Source organism: Penaeus chinensis, chromosome 11 (assembly GCF_019202785.1).
Source record: "Penaeus chinensis breed Huanghai No. 1 chromosome 11, ASM1920278v2, whole genome shotgun sequence".
In the NCBI taxonomy this organism is placed as follows: Eukaryota; Metazoa; Arthropoda; class Malacostraca; order Decapoda; family Penaeidae; genus Penaeus; species Penaeus chinensis.
In genome coordinates, this window is record NC_061829.1 from 28,999,671 (window position 1) to 29,014,670 (window position 15,000).

General features: G+C 41.0%; 1 protein-coding gene across 1 annotated transcript in view; it reads left to right on the top strand.

Moving 5' to 3' along the window:
- Positions 1-15,000, top strand: part of LOC125030665 — a 79,170-nt gene that overhangs the window by 63,462 nt on the left and 708 nt on the right. The window contains exon 2 of the mRNA XM_047620858.1: positions 13,625-15,000. This exon is cut by the window's right edge and continues 708 nt beyond it. Within this exon, the coding sequence (XP_047476814.1) occupies positions 13,627-15,000 (1,374 nt within the window). The 5' untranslated portion in view covers positions 13,625-13,626. The remainder of the gene's footprint in view (positions 1-13,624) is intronic.

Genomic DNA, 15,000 nt, shown 5'->3' on the forward strand with positions numbered 1-15,000 from the left:
AAGTCTCCCAAGAGTAGAAATGGATGAGGCAACTGCCCAAGTAAATCTTCACGATCATCAATGTTGAGATCTTGTGGAGGGAGGTAGATGGATGCAACAGTGTAAGGTCGTGTCAAGCCTATTCTCACAGCCTTCACCTGCAGTGTCATCTGCAGGTGGATGGCCTGGAAGGGAATATCCTGACGAACCATCACTGCAATTTCATCATGAAGTCCAATATCAAAGGTTCCATAATGGGCTTGAACTTGGAATCGTCTCAGGGAAATTGGACGATTTTCTCTGGTCATAATCTCTTGTAGGCATATACAAACTGGATTACATGAAGCTATCAGATGTTGCAGTTCTTCCCATTTTGCATGAATTCCCTGTCAGTTCCACTGCATTAGGGTATCCAGTTCTTCAAGTTGACGAACTACTTCATTAGGTGTTTTGCAGCACCCGTAGTTAAGGCCCGCCCCACACCTTTAGGCTGTCCTTTTCCAGCATCTTGGGAGTACCTTTTGATGGGTGGAACTTGTTTCCACAGGCTTCCTTTGGACAGGCTCAGAATTTCTTTGCTTGAGCAAAGGAGCATTTTGTCTAGCAGTGGAGTCCCCTCTGCCTGTGCAAAGGGCGCCCTGAGCCTTTACTTCAGGGGTATTCTGCCTAGCAATAGAGGCCCCTGTGGATGTGGTGGCAGCTGGAGCCTTAACTGATGACTCCAAAGACCTTACTTTGGGAGGAGTCTTCTTAATAGACCCTTCACTCCTATTCCGTTTCTGGTGGAATAACTCACCAGAGGCAGTTTCAACATTTGCAGGCTGAGGCCTAAAGGTAGTGGCAGAGTGTGTGGTGTTAGAATTATTAGAGGGTAAGGGATGGCAGGAAAGAGGATGGGCTAGAACTGAGGCAAAGGACCTACCCGGCTGAGCAAACAGCACACGGGCATGTTGCTTTGTTTCTGTAACACTTTCTCCTTGCTCCTTATTATCAATACTTCTTTTTCAAACTTGTACCTTTTACATTGCTTTGAAGAAGCTTCATGATCTCTCCACTGGTAATAGCATATTGGACCTGGACAGTTGTCATTTCCTTGATGACCTGTTGTACAATACTTGACACACACTCTTGATTGTCCATTTTCCTTAAGATGGCAAGTATTGGCTCCATGCCCATAACCCTGGCAGTGGAGGCACCGCATAGGGTTTGGCTTATATGGCTTTACCTTGCGGTGGTACCATGCCAATTTAACTGATTCAGGTAGGACTAACAATTCAAAAGTTAGAAGAGCTGGTGTCAACAGTTCTAAACCATCAACTTTCTTCTTAAAACGTTTTACTGCCACTGTATTAAAATTCTTTAGTTCTTCTAACAGTTTCTCCTTAGAATACTTCATCAGGTCCTTTACACTGATTGAGGGTTTTGTGAGGAGAACATGAAACTTAAACCCCAGGAATGTCGCATATTGGAAATATATGGGTGTGTCACACTCAGTAAAACTGCATCTACTCGTCTGGTGATGAAACCTCAACTATCAGGCTACCATCTCGCTGTTGATCACGTTGACATACCTGAACTATCTTCCGATGTACTTCAAAAATATCAAGATCCATCATAGATACACCATCAATTGTCTTCACTACTAGGTATTTACTATATGATACACTTTCATATTTACCAGGCAAGATTTCCTTAATGGATTGAGGAGGACTTTTCTCCTTCTTACTCGGTTTGGGAGCTTGGGAACCATTATGATTCCCATTCTTGCCCTTTGGAATCTGGTAAGGTTCCAGAGTGACAATATGTGATGTTCCAGAGGTATTGGCCAGGGGATTGCGAAGGTCGTCAGGGATAGAGCAAGTTCTTTGTAAATTTGTAGAAATCATACAAATTATAAATCTTCATTTCCTCACCCCCCCCACCATGGAGTCCAACGAAGAGAAGCTGTAGTTGGGGCTCAAATTTTCCAACAGCCACAGGGTTAGTGAGGAAATATACACAGTCATTATTACAGTACTGATGGTAGTTGCGGGACCTATGCGCTACCAGTTGGACAGTGCCTGCTTGACCCTAGCCATATTTGACCAGCTGATTGACTTGACCGGGCCTTGATCAAGCCACCTGTCTAACCAGAACAGACGACCAAAGAGGTGTGTTGCTAGCTGCAGGGCGCAGCGTGCAGCATCCCTAACCTCCAAGACTCCTGTCTCCTGGTAATAGGTGACGCCACCCAGGGTAAAAACACATGGGAGAGTTCTCCCAGGCCCAAGATGGAATGAACCAGGGGTGGGTGCACCATCCCCTCTCATAGGCCTTGGTGCACCAGGAAGCCGTTTTGTCTCATCCCTCACTAGTGACCCCTCCAGTATGGGTAGCCCTCTGGTCCGGCTCACCAGCTCATTGGGACCTCAAGCCCCCCCAATGTGCCAAGGCGGTTTCTGTTAGGGGTGTGTGGCCAAGGAGATCGACCACATTCCGGTCAGCATTCACTGGAGGATCCTTCAGAACTGCAGGGTTTACTGGAGTACTGAGTTCTTTGGCACTGACCATAGGCTAGTTGTGGCTACCTTCAGGTCCACTTCAAAACTTCTCATAACTTCAATGGCCACTCCACGATGTTACACTTGGACAGATTGAGGAGGAGTGTGCCCAGAGGTTCACCATGGCAGTCTCTGAATGGTTTTCATGGACCCAGTAACTCTGTGGGAGTTCTTCAAGCACGAAACATTTAAAGCAGCACAGGAGTCCATTGGCAAATGCCTGAGGGCAAGGCAGAATTTCATCTCACCAGAGATATTTGAGGCCACAGAAGTGTGTCGCATGGCTCGGCTGAATGGTAATGAGGACTTGCATTGTTCCTTGATATATAAGGCTTGGACACTGCTGAGAAGGGACAAGGAGCAGTTCATCAGGAACCTTGCTGAGGAGGTTGAAGGCCATTTCTTGGTAAATGACCTTTACCCAGCCTACCAAGCCTTGAGAAAACTGAACTCTAAGCCCTTCTCACAGATGACTGCAGTCTGCTCAGTGGATGGACAGATCATCTCAGATCATGTTGGGGTTCGTGAACGTTGGGCTGAGTATTTTCAGCAGTGTACCAGATAAACCCTCCAGCAGTTAGTTTGGATGCAAGTGGTCTTACAATTCCTTTGCCGAACCCACCCACCAGCAAGGGACTGCCTACCTTAACTGAGGTTATGATAGCAATCTCCAAGCTGAAGTGTGAGAAAGCTGAAGGCATATGTGATATGTGAAGTGCTAAAAGCTGGGGGTGAACCTATGCATGCAGTCTTGACTGCCATCTGGCAGTCTGGTTCCATTCCTCATGACCTGTTGAGGGGCATGGTCATCCCTTTCTGGAAGGGAAAAGGGGATCTATGTGACTGTAGTAGACATCATGGCATAATACTGCTCATTATACCATTCAAGGTTTTTGGCCACATACTTATGAAATAAATCCATGACTACCTACTAAAGCACCAGAGACTGGAGCAGTCTGGATACACTCCTGGAAAGTCCACAATATACCGCATCCTATTTCTTCGAGTCTTTGTGGAATGCCGTTATGAGTTCGTTTGTGGGTTGTATGCAGCCTACATCGACCTCAAAAAGGGGATTGCATCGAGAATTACTATGGGAGATTCTGAGACTTAGGAAAATTCTGACACAGATTATTGATTTAATTTCAAGATTATATACTTAGGTTATGCTATGTTGTAAGACCGTTGAAGACATAGAGAGCTTTACATACCTCGGTAGTATAGTTCATGTCTTTAGGCTGTCAGACCAAGAGGTCAGTAGCAGAAAGCCTCCGGGTTAGTACAGTGACAACGTCTTGGCCTCCAATCCGACGGGTCGGCGATTCGCACCCTACCCAGGCAGAGTAGTTGCAATTGTCGCCTGGAGACTACTGCTGTGGCTGGGCACCACGGCGGGTAAGGACTAAGCCCAGCCGAGTCAGCACCAGCTGACACACATTAGCGAGTCGGCATTAGTCGACACAGGCCAGGCTCCCCTCATGGGCATAGACCTGGCGAGGCTCAGCATATGGGACTTATCCTTGGTAGCAGGAGCAATGAACTCGATCAACAAGAGCATTTAGAGATGTCGGTACATTTGCAGAAGGACCAAGCTACATGTCTTCAAGGCCTTGATACAGCCAGTTTTGCTGCATGGTAGTGAAACCAGCACGCTATCTAGTGCCTTGGAATCTCATTTTGATGCCTTTTCTAACAAGTCCTTATGCGAGATTATGGGGTACACTTGGCTGGACTATGTATCGAACCGACAGCTACACCGTGAGACCGGCATGGAACCTGTTACTTGCATAATCCGGGATTGCCAACTTAGGATATATGGTCCTACCCATCAGGTTGTCTCTTTACAAGACAATCCTGAGTAGTGGACCAAGCCATGACCTCCTTGACCATGGCTTGGTCAACTCCTAGGTCATGGCTTGGGCAGCTCGACTAGTCTTGTCACGAGGAGTTAAGAGACGGGGCGAGGGCCTGCGTGGAGACTCGCCGTAAGGGCCCCCGTGACTGGAAGCGAAGGGTGGATGCGGCTACGCACCGCCGTCGGCGTTACCCCCGTGCGTATGTATATATGTATATATATATATATTAATACATATATATATATTAATACATATATATATATATATATATATATATATATATATGCACGCACACATACATATGTGCTTATATGAATATATATATATATAAATATATATAGATATAGATATATATCCATATCTATATTCAAACACATTATATATATATATATATATATATATATATATATATATATATATATATATATGCACACACAAGCATGTCTATATCTACCTATTTTTCTCTCTCTCACATATATATGTATATATAAATGTATGTACACAAATCTCTATCAATTTATCTATACATATATATATATATATATATTTTTTTTTTTTTTTTTTTTTTTAATTCCATTGCAGGACAAAGGCTGTGCCACCCTTGCCTGATTGGATGTCCTTCCTAATCAACCGCGGTTCGGTGCGCTAACACTTGTGCCACAGCGGTGACTTCCGCTGGACACCAATGGAACTTTTCAAGGCGATATGTCGTTTTCTTTGGCTCGAGCTAGCAGTCAGAGCGCAGGCATTTTTACGACTGCCGTGGCGGGGAATTGAACTCAGGACAACGAGGGTCTAACCACTGGACAATCGCAGCAGTCCTATACACCAACACATATAAATATATGTCTATATACACATATATGTACATAAACATAAATTCTTACACACATACATACATACATATATATATATGTATATATATACATAATTACTTATATATACATATGTATAAATATAAATACTTATGTACATATATATACATACATAACTACTTACATATATATATGTATATATATAAAAGTGTGTGTATGTGTGTGTGTTTGTTTTCATGCCAAACACGCACTCTGATACTATGATTATCAAGCATGAAAATGCAGTCATTATCTGTAAAAGACGTCTTTTAATGATGCCATGATATCCAGCATGATTTAAGTTACCCTATACAAGTACCTATGGCAAAGATCACAGAGCAAACCATCACCTTGGTTGGAAATTTTACTTGTGCTCTCTGACTCTTCTCTAAGTTGGTTTTTCTAATAAAAAAAAGTTTGTTTATCAGTATTTCTACTGTAGACTCATCAGAGAAACAAACCTACAAATAAAATTACAATACAAGCTATGATATATCTGGAACACTTACAGAAATCTTCTCGAACTCCATCTCCAACATGACCTTGTTTTTATCTCGATTTTGAATGAAACATGCGCATCATATTAGATGTTGTATTTTGTACATAATATATATTTTTTTCCTGTTTGCATCACATAAAATGTAGTGAAAATGAAGATTTAAGTTGGATTTACCTTTTTCCAGTCCAATACTTGTGAGCCTTTGCCCAGGCCATTTGTTTCTTTCTCATGGTATTGTTAAACTTTGCAACCTTAGGGCGTCTTCTGTACGCGCCATGAAAGTTATTCCAGTATTTAAGTTTAAGCCAGATCTTTAATGTATATGCGCTATGGCAGCGTCCAGGATTAAATTTATTTTTGAGCTTAAAGATTAATCCTGCACATAAGCAATAACGAAACAAATTCTGACATTTTCCTGTCACAGATGTATGCAAAACTTCATCAACATATATTTTTATAAGTTTTAGGATATTCACAATGCAGATATAACTCATTGAAAAGAAAATCCCACAGACAATTTCCGAGTTTATGGGCACAGAAAAGGCAATGTTATTTTCAGGTTGGAAAAAACATTCCTAACTTATGCAATATATCAAATAAAAAAGAAAGCTTTTAATAACATCACAGTTATGTTCCACATTCAGAGTAAAAACTTGATCCTTGCTAGCAAAAACTTGATCCTTGCTAGCAACACCCTAAAAAAAAAATACCCTACCCATGCCCCGATATCACACACGAGAAAGAGTGTTGTCTTGTCGTTTATTACTATTATATTTATTGTTGTTATAGAGGGGTGGCTAAACCATCTATCATGGTCGAATCTAGAGATAACTGGTTTGAGACAGAGAAACTGCATGGTGAGTTACTTAATGCAAGAATATGTCCAGTTTTTTACATCTTTGTTAATACCAGTCCAAATGTATCTCCAGGATGGGAACATTAAATATTTCTGGAGCAGATATGGATAAATGATGTCAGTAGAAACATCAGCTTATAGGTCTACATCTGTTCCAGGAACTTTATTTTTCTTCAGTTGAAATGCAGGATTATCTTTCAGTTGCTACAGCTCAGCATCATTGGCTTGGTCTGCGGCAATTGCTGCATAATAGATGAGGGAAGAATCGGCAGCAGAGACATAGCGAGATAGGCATCAGCTAGAGTATTATATTGGCCTTTGATGTATTGGATGAACTATGAAATGTAGTCAATATGACGAAGTTGTCGAGGAGTGTAGGTAAACTTGTTGAAGATAGTAGAGTGGCTTGTGGTTGGTGAACATGGAACTCCTTGCCTTCAACTAAATGCCAAAATCGTTTGTTCACTTTATAAACAGATATAAATTCTCAATCAAATGTGCTATAGTTCTGTTTAGCATTATTTAATTTCTTTGAGATAAAGGTTCAAAGTTTCCTTCCATCTTCCACATATTGTTGCAGAAAAGCTCCAGTGCCAGTGTTGGAGGCATTTTTAGTAATGGATGTTGGAACATCTTGACTGGGAAAGCTGAGTGTAGTTACTGCACCGAGGGCTTGCTTAGCAGCATTGTAGGCAATATCAGCTTCAGGAGTCCAGACAAGAGCAACTGACTGACCTCTCTTGCATGACTTGATTATGGAATAGAGGTTGGAGAAGTAGAGAACACTTTGAAATGAATCTTTTGTAGTAGTTAATCATTTCTAGGAAACTGTTGAATGGCCTCACATTTGGCTGAGTGATTTCTTCTGCAGAAACTGTGTGGCCAAGAAAATCACGAGACGAAACTCCATGCACACTCTTGTCTATTTTAATATGGATACCATAATCATTCAGACAATTGAAGCCCGATGTTCAGCATCATCCTTACTAGCGATGAGTAGATCATTAATATAAGCAAAGAAAAATGGTAGCCCTTGTAAAACTTCATCAATAAAACGTTGAAATATTTGTGCAGCATTCTTCATTTCTAAAAGCATTCAGACATATTCACACAAGCCAAATGGGATGGTAATGGATGTTTTCAGGATGTCTGAAGGGTGAACTGGTATTTGGTGGAATGCTTTAACCAGATCAGTTTTGGAGAAGATGAAACATCCAGAAAGTTGTGACGTAAATTCATGAATGTTTAGAATTGGGTAATGATCCATCAGTATCTGAGCATTGAGAGCCCTGTAATCTCCGCAGGGCCTTTTCTTCTTAGAAACGACATGCAGTGCAGATAACCAATTGCTTGAGTTTGCATGGATAATTTCCCAGACTTAGTAGGGACTCAAACTCTTCTTTTACTAAGGGATACCGTTCTGGAGGCTATCAACGAGACTTAGCATGTCTAGGTCGACAAGTTGTTTCGATGTAATGAGTTATGGAATGCTTTATAGGAAGGGTTGCTGAGTATGGCTGAGTAAGTGAAGGAAAGGACTTCAATAATGATGCAAATGGGTTGGCATCGATTGTGGAAATCTGCAAGGTATTTCCATGTAGAAGTTGAGCATTAGTAGACTTTGCAGAAGTAGTGTCAAGGAGTCTCCAATTTTTAATTTCAACTAGGAGGTTGCAGTTTCTAAAAAAAATCGGCACCAAGTATGGCTTGAGACACAGCTGCTGCATAGAAAATCCACTAAATGTGCACTGAAGATTGAGGTTGAGTGTAAGAGTCTGTTTATATACAGGGATTGTAGATCCCTTGGCTACATACTAGTTCATGATTGGAGGGAGTGATTTTTGACTTGCCATTGCAGGCAAAATGCGCCAATGTCGACTAAGAACATGATGTTAGAGACTAGGTCCCACACATGAAGAAGCATGTTTGTTAAAGTTACAGGGCTGAAAACATTTCTTTGCTACTTCCTTGAATTTGCTGTGATAGAAGCATATGTCATTTCTTCCTCCTTGACTTGTAACATGGCTTACTGTTGGTAGAAATGCAACGAGACAGAGAAGTTAGGGAGCGACACCATAAACTCATCTGCTACTTTAGCGAGTTCGTTGACGGTGAGCTTTCCTTTTACTGTGAATAATCCCTGTTGAATATGTGAAGGCAGGCGCTGGTAGAAAGCTGTAGAAAGATCGTCTTGTCAAAACTACCAAGGAGCTTCTTCATTCGGGATAAAATATCGGAAGTTTTTCGTTGCCGAGTTCATCCATGCTGAGTTTACTGAAGTCTGGTAGTAATGGAAGAGTCCAATCTCGACAGCAATGCAGTCTTCAACACAACATGGCTCATCTGACAGCGCAGCAGTTGAAATGGCATCTAAATCTTGAGCCAAAACATCTGGAGGGAGGAGAGATGTAACATGACTAAACTTATTGACACCATTGCTGATGCGGTGTGCTTTAAAACAACACTAAAGGATGGTGAACCTCATGGAAGGGTCATGACTGCAGAAAATCGTTGCTCGAAATGCGTTGATAGATGTAATGTTATCTTCCCTGGTATTGCTAGAGGTATCAGTGTCGCTTCTGAGACACAAGTGGCACAAACACCTACGGAAATCACTTAAGGGAGACAATTAATAGATCAACAGATGTTACACAACTCCGTGGTTACTAATTTGTTTTGCGTTTGTTTTTTATAATGACATGGCTAAACCGTCTATCTCAATTTGAAGGCGATATAAGTCCCTTAAGGGGACCGTCCCTGGGTTTGAGGGATCGAAAATGAGTTATGCCCTGTTTCAGATTCGTATACTACTGTAGAATTACCTACGTAAATATGAACTCCCTCGAAGAAAAATTAGGTGGTCAAACGAGGACCTAACCCCGGACAACTATTTCGCTGATCAGCGAATTTCACAGTGGGTCGGTAGCCCATGATACTCTCCGAAGGAGTATTTCAACTGAGTTGAGGATATTTCCTCATCTCGGTTGAAAGGGGACCAGGAACCATGAGTAGTAAGTATTAGCTATCTTCTTACTCTCCCTTCCTCCTGTTGTACACCCTGTTTGCTTATGGGTAATTTATATTTATATTTACCCCACACCCCCTTATCTTCCCTACCTCCCATTTTCGGTCGGGGGGGGGGGGGGGGAGGTAAAAAAGAAAATGGGACAACCGAGGTGGAGGGTAATATGAGGAATAGAGGACTCCTGACGTCAGAAAAACGAGTTTAGAAGTGTGTGGACGTGATATTACAACGTTATTTTATGGTCACGTGGACCGCATAGTTACGGCGCAGGATGACTACAGTGTTATATTATTGTATTTTGTGATGCTGTGCAATAACTATTGATCCGATCTGAATGAAATAAAGAACAAGAAATAGAGCAATGGGTGGGCTTTCTCTTATGTAAAAAGTAGCCAGTAAGCAAGCGAAAAAAATATAGAAAAATAAGAAAAAAGTTTGACGGTTGATTACTTGTAAAGTTTTTTTTTCTTCATATTTCAGACTTCTCCCGGCTTACAGTTTTTGTCCGATCTCATAACGCTTTTTTCCCTAAACAGAACGTCAGTATGCGCATAGAACGAATTAATGAATTTCCAAATTGGAATACGTTTTTTTTTTATATGACCTAGAGGTTTTCTCAGCAAAAGTAATATAGAAAATTTAGTAATAACTCTAGGACGCGAGAAGGCTAGAGTTGACTTTAAAAAATAGATTTTTCGTTGTGCCTACAATTCCTTTGGGTCAAATTGAATAAAATTCAGTATAAAGATGTGTAAGATTTCATCCTACAAATTTCATTAAAATCTGTAAGATCATTCTCTATTTTTCAACAAAAAAGTGAAAATCGGCATTTTCTCAGGGACGGTCCCCTTAAAACCCAAGATGGTGTCTCTTGGCCAAACAGTATTTCTACTGCCATATTTATTCTATGAAGACCATGCTGATTTCAGAGTAGCCACACTGTATATACAGCCGCATTTTGTATATTAAAAATTATCATCATTGGAAGAGAAGACTTGAAAGATCATTCTAGAGTAATAAGGTTTAAATATTTATCCTGTTTTAGTGTATCAAGTTATTCAACTTTCTGACATTACTCACTTAAAATGGACTGAGGACTTGGTATTTTTTGACAACATAATAATGCAAATAAAAACATTTGACGGTTTAACAAAGATATGATATACTTTACTAAGTACACATATCAATAGTATTTATTGTATAAGAAATAAATAAAAATAAAGCAGAAATGCATGATTAGGCGATTTTCTGGGACACCGTGATATAATTACATTTCAGGCAAGACTACGATATTACTACAAGAGCACCCGTGAATATAAATTGATATTATGAGTATCTCATTTTTGTTTGACACATTCATTTTGGTTGTCTGCGATATTTATAGGCTATTGAACCCATATACATCACCTTATTTGTATTGACACAGATATATATCACCATGATATAATAATAGTTTATATATATATAAATATATATATATATATATATATATATATATATATATATATATATATATATATATTTCCCCTCTGTAGTAAACCTTTCCTTATCGACATTAGCGTATAATAAAAAGCTTGTAGAGGGTGAATGCTAATTGTCGTTACACAAATACCTTCTTTTTCATGTAAAACAGCAGATTTACTAATAATCAGATTGAATCATTCGCCTGACAGTGTGCCTTTTATCTTCTGTGCAAGTACTGTGGATTTGGATTAACTTTAATTCTGAATTATTATTTATGACATGTACAGAAGACGCCTTTAGTTGGTCTGCATGCACATTCATATTTTACCTGACTGTAGATAGCTTACACCATAGTTACTCCATTCATTGGCCAGTTGCTTTGATGACTCTGAGCGATTTTGTTTAACCATATTTACAAACATTCTGCCTTGTCTGGGAGCGGAGGCAGGCTTTCTTTCACTTTTCCCTCCTCAGTTAGGTTCAAAGTTTTCCAAGTTATCAAGTTTTCTTCTCACTTTTGCAACTAAAGTTTTGGAAACACTCACTTTCTTGGCTGTTTTCCATCGGCTTAGAGACATTTCTTGGAGATAAACTTCAATAGCAGAAAAATCTGCCTGACTCAGATCCTTTCATCTGACCATGGTGCTTCAGCAAGCACTCTTGGTTGGATTTGCATGGTATAAGGGCTAGGATTAGTCAGTAGTATATATATATATTATATATATATACATATACATATACATATACATATACATATACATATATGTATATATGAATATATATCTATATATATATATATATGAATATATATAGATGCATATATATAATATATATACATATTCACACACAAACACTCATGTGTGTATATATATATATATATATATATATATTATATATACATATATGTGTGTATATATGTGCATATATATATATATATATATATATATATATATATATATATATATACAAATGTGTGTAGATATGTGCACACACACACACATATATATATATATATATGTATATATACATATATGTGTGTATATATGTGCACATATATATATACACACATACATACATATATATTATATATATGTGTGTGTGTCCACGTGCATATATCACCCACACACACATATATACAAGTGTGTGTGTGCGTGGAAAGAATATGTATATATATATATATATATATATATATATACATAAAGAGACACACACACACATACACACACACGCACGCATGAACACACACACATACACACACACACGCACGCATGAACACACACAAACACGCACGCACACACACACACACACACACACACACACACACACACACACACACACACACACACACAACGACACACACACACACACACACACACACACACACACACACACACACACACACACACACACACACACGCACACACACACATACATACATACACATACACAAATATATACATACATGGTAGAAAAACCAACAATATAAAAATAGATTTATTAAAAGTGAGACAACAGTTTCGGAATCCACCTGGATTCCATCTTCATACACAAACGCTTTACATAGCTTTGGTTCTTTGGAAACTGAGTGGGACATTTTCAAAATTATCTGCCACACACATATCATAAGTAAATATATATATATATATATATATATATATATATATATATATATTTACACATATTGAGCTAGAGTTATGCACTGACTGACTGAGGGGAAATATTTTGCCAAACCCGCAGTGGGTGAAGGCTCTCCGCAGAGTCCAGACGTGGAGGTCATCATATCAAGGATTTCCAGGATCCGAAATATGGGGATCGGGGAAATGCCATTACAACACGGAAGTTCCTGCTCGATAACCCATCTTGCTTATTTGCTGATTGTTTGGGCGGACGGAAGCAGCTCATTCTTATATCGACTAAGAAAAATATAAGAAACAAATTTACTATGTCATTTCATATCAAAGAAAGATGTCAGGCAAAACCAATATGTGTTGTTGTCTCTCCACAACTAATACCTTTTTGCACTGAGAAAGTACATAAAATGCTAATTGTTCTTGCAAAACATCGGTAACATTTTCATGCCATACTTCTTTATAACCTCTGCCTCTTCATTATTAGCAGAACTTTTGTTCTATAGTCATTACACTGCATTTTTCACCTTCAATATATGGAAGGTCAAGAAACAGAGGGGATACGGAAAAACAACTGTACATTGTGTTAAATACTATTATATATTCATGTGAAGCATGACACTAAAATCTGAAACAATTACATAAAGGCTGCTACAAATAAAACCGTAGTGTGGTTATTCTAAGGATTTCTTTCATGAGGAAGATAAGTTTATTCATCTCTCAATCTTCCTTATTTTTCTAACTGGCTGCTATGTTTTCTTTTATGGCATTCAATTCCACTATCTAGCTATTATTTCCTGCTATCTTTAGGATAAGTATAAATCTCTATGCATTGAGTAGCCATTTTATAGCTATTGCATTTTATAGCCATTGGAGTCGAATATTTCTTGCCTCGAATGAAAGATTGTCTTCCTCTCCCGCAGGGATGATGACGTTGGAACAAGAGCGCGAGGACCCTAAGGGGGCCGCTGGAGGAGAGACGAGCCAACCGGACCCTCGACCTGGGCCCCAGAGCTTCCAGCCCTCCCAGCCCGCCCATCATGCCCGCCTAACCAACCCCCACATCCCGTCGAGCCTCATGAAGCCTGGCCAGAATCCGCGGCGCCCTCGAACTCCCGTGAGACAGCACCAGGTTGACTCCCCTACCTCTGTCCCAGAAGTTCGGCCAAGTTCGCGCCAGGGTCAGCAGCAACAGCAGATTCCTTTTCCATCACTTGCCGAAAAAAGGCCACTAAATCAAACCAAAAAAAACTTTCTGGCACAAACAGCAGTGCTGGGGCAGGGACCGGCAAGATCAGAGCAAGAACAGACGCACAGGGCCGTGCTGTGTCAGGATAGAAAAAAATCACTAGGGTCAATATTCACGCCGAAGGTAACGGGAGACGCGACCGGGAGACGAGGCAGTGAAACAGGCTTGGGTCAGAAACTGAAAAAGATGGCGTGTGAGGTTGTGGTGCCCCCTCTCCCTCCTCCTCCGGACCCGAGGGTCCAGGCACGCGTACCGCCTCAGCCGGTCAGCCTGGAAAGCATCGAAAGTGTCAATCTGATGGATCTCTCGAGTGACACGGAAAAGGACGTCGATAGTGTACTTTTAGAACACAAACCTTTGAGTGACGCAGCTCCATGTGTCATGAACATGGAACTTAGTGCCATATCAGCTTCTTGTCGGGTGACCTGCACCCCCCTCGCCTCCCCCTTGCGGGCAGCAAACACAGTAAGCTCAACATTCACATCAACATCTTCCTCCACTACCGTTCCATCGCGTGCTTCAAGAAGAAAATCTTCAACCCTGCTGTCTCCCGTCACCGTGGGCGTGTCCATCATGGGCACACTCAGTTCAACGGAGGCAGTGCCGTTTACAGAGCCACTAACCGCCGACATGTCCCTCGTCGGTCCCCTTAACACGGCTGACACAGTGCCGCTCCTGTGTCCGTCGGCGTCCACGGACAGTACCCAGACAGAGGAGGAATTCAGTGCTAGCATCGTGCCAGACATCTCCCTCACCAAAAGATCCTCACTGATCACACCGCACATCACAGCCTCCGGCACTTCCATCAGTCCATCTGTAACTCTCCCTCCTCCAGCCATTTCTGCGGCTCTTCCATCAGGAGACCCGGTGGAAAGCTTCCCGCCTCCCGTCCCGAGAGCGACAGAGTCTCCCGGCCAATGCTCTTGCGATGCATCGGCGAAACCGAGCATAGCGTCGCCCGCGCCCCTTTCAACCCCCGACCTCAGAATCGACATGTTCGAGGCGGACTACCCGAGCGACGGATGGCTGCCGGGAGGAGGGGATGGAGCT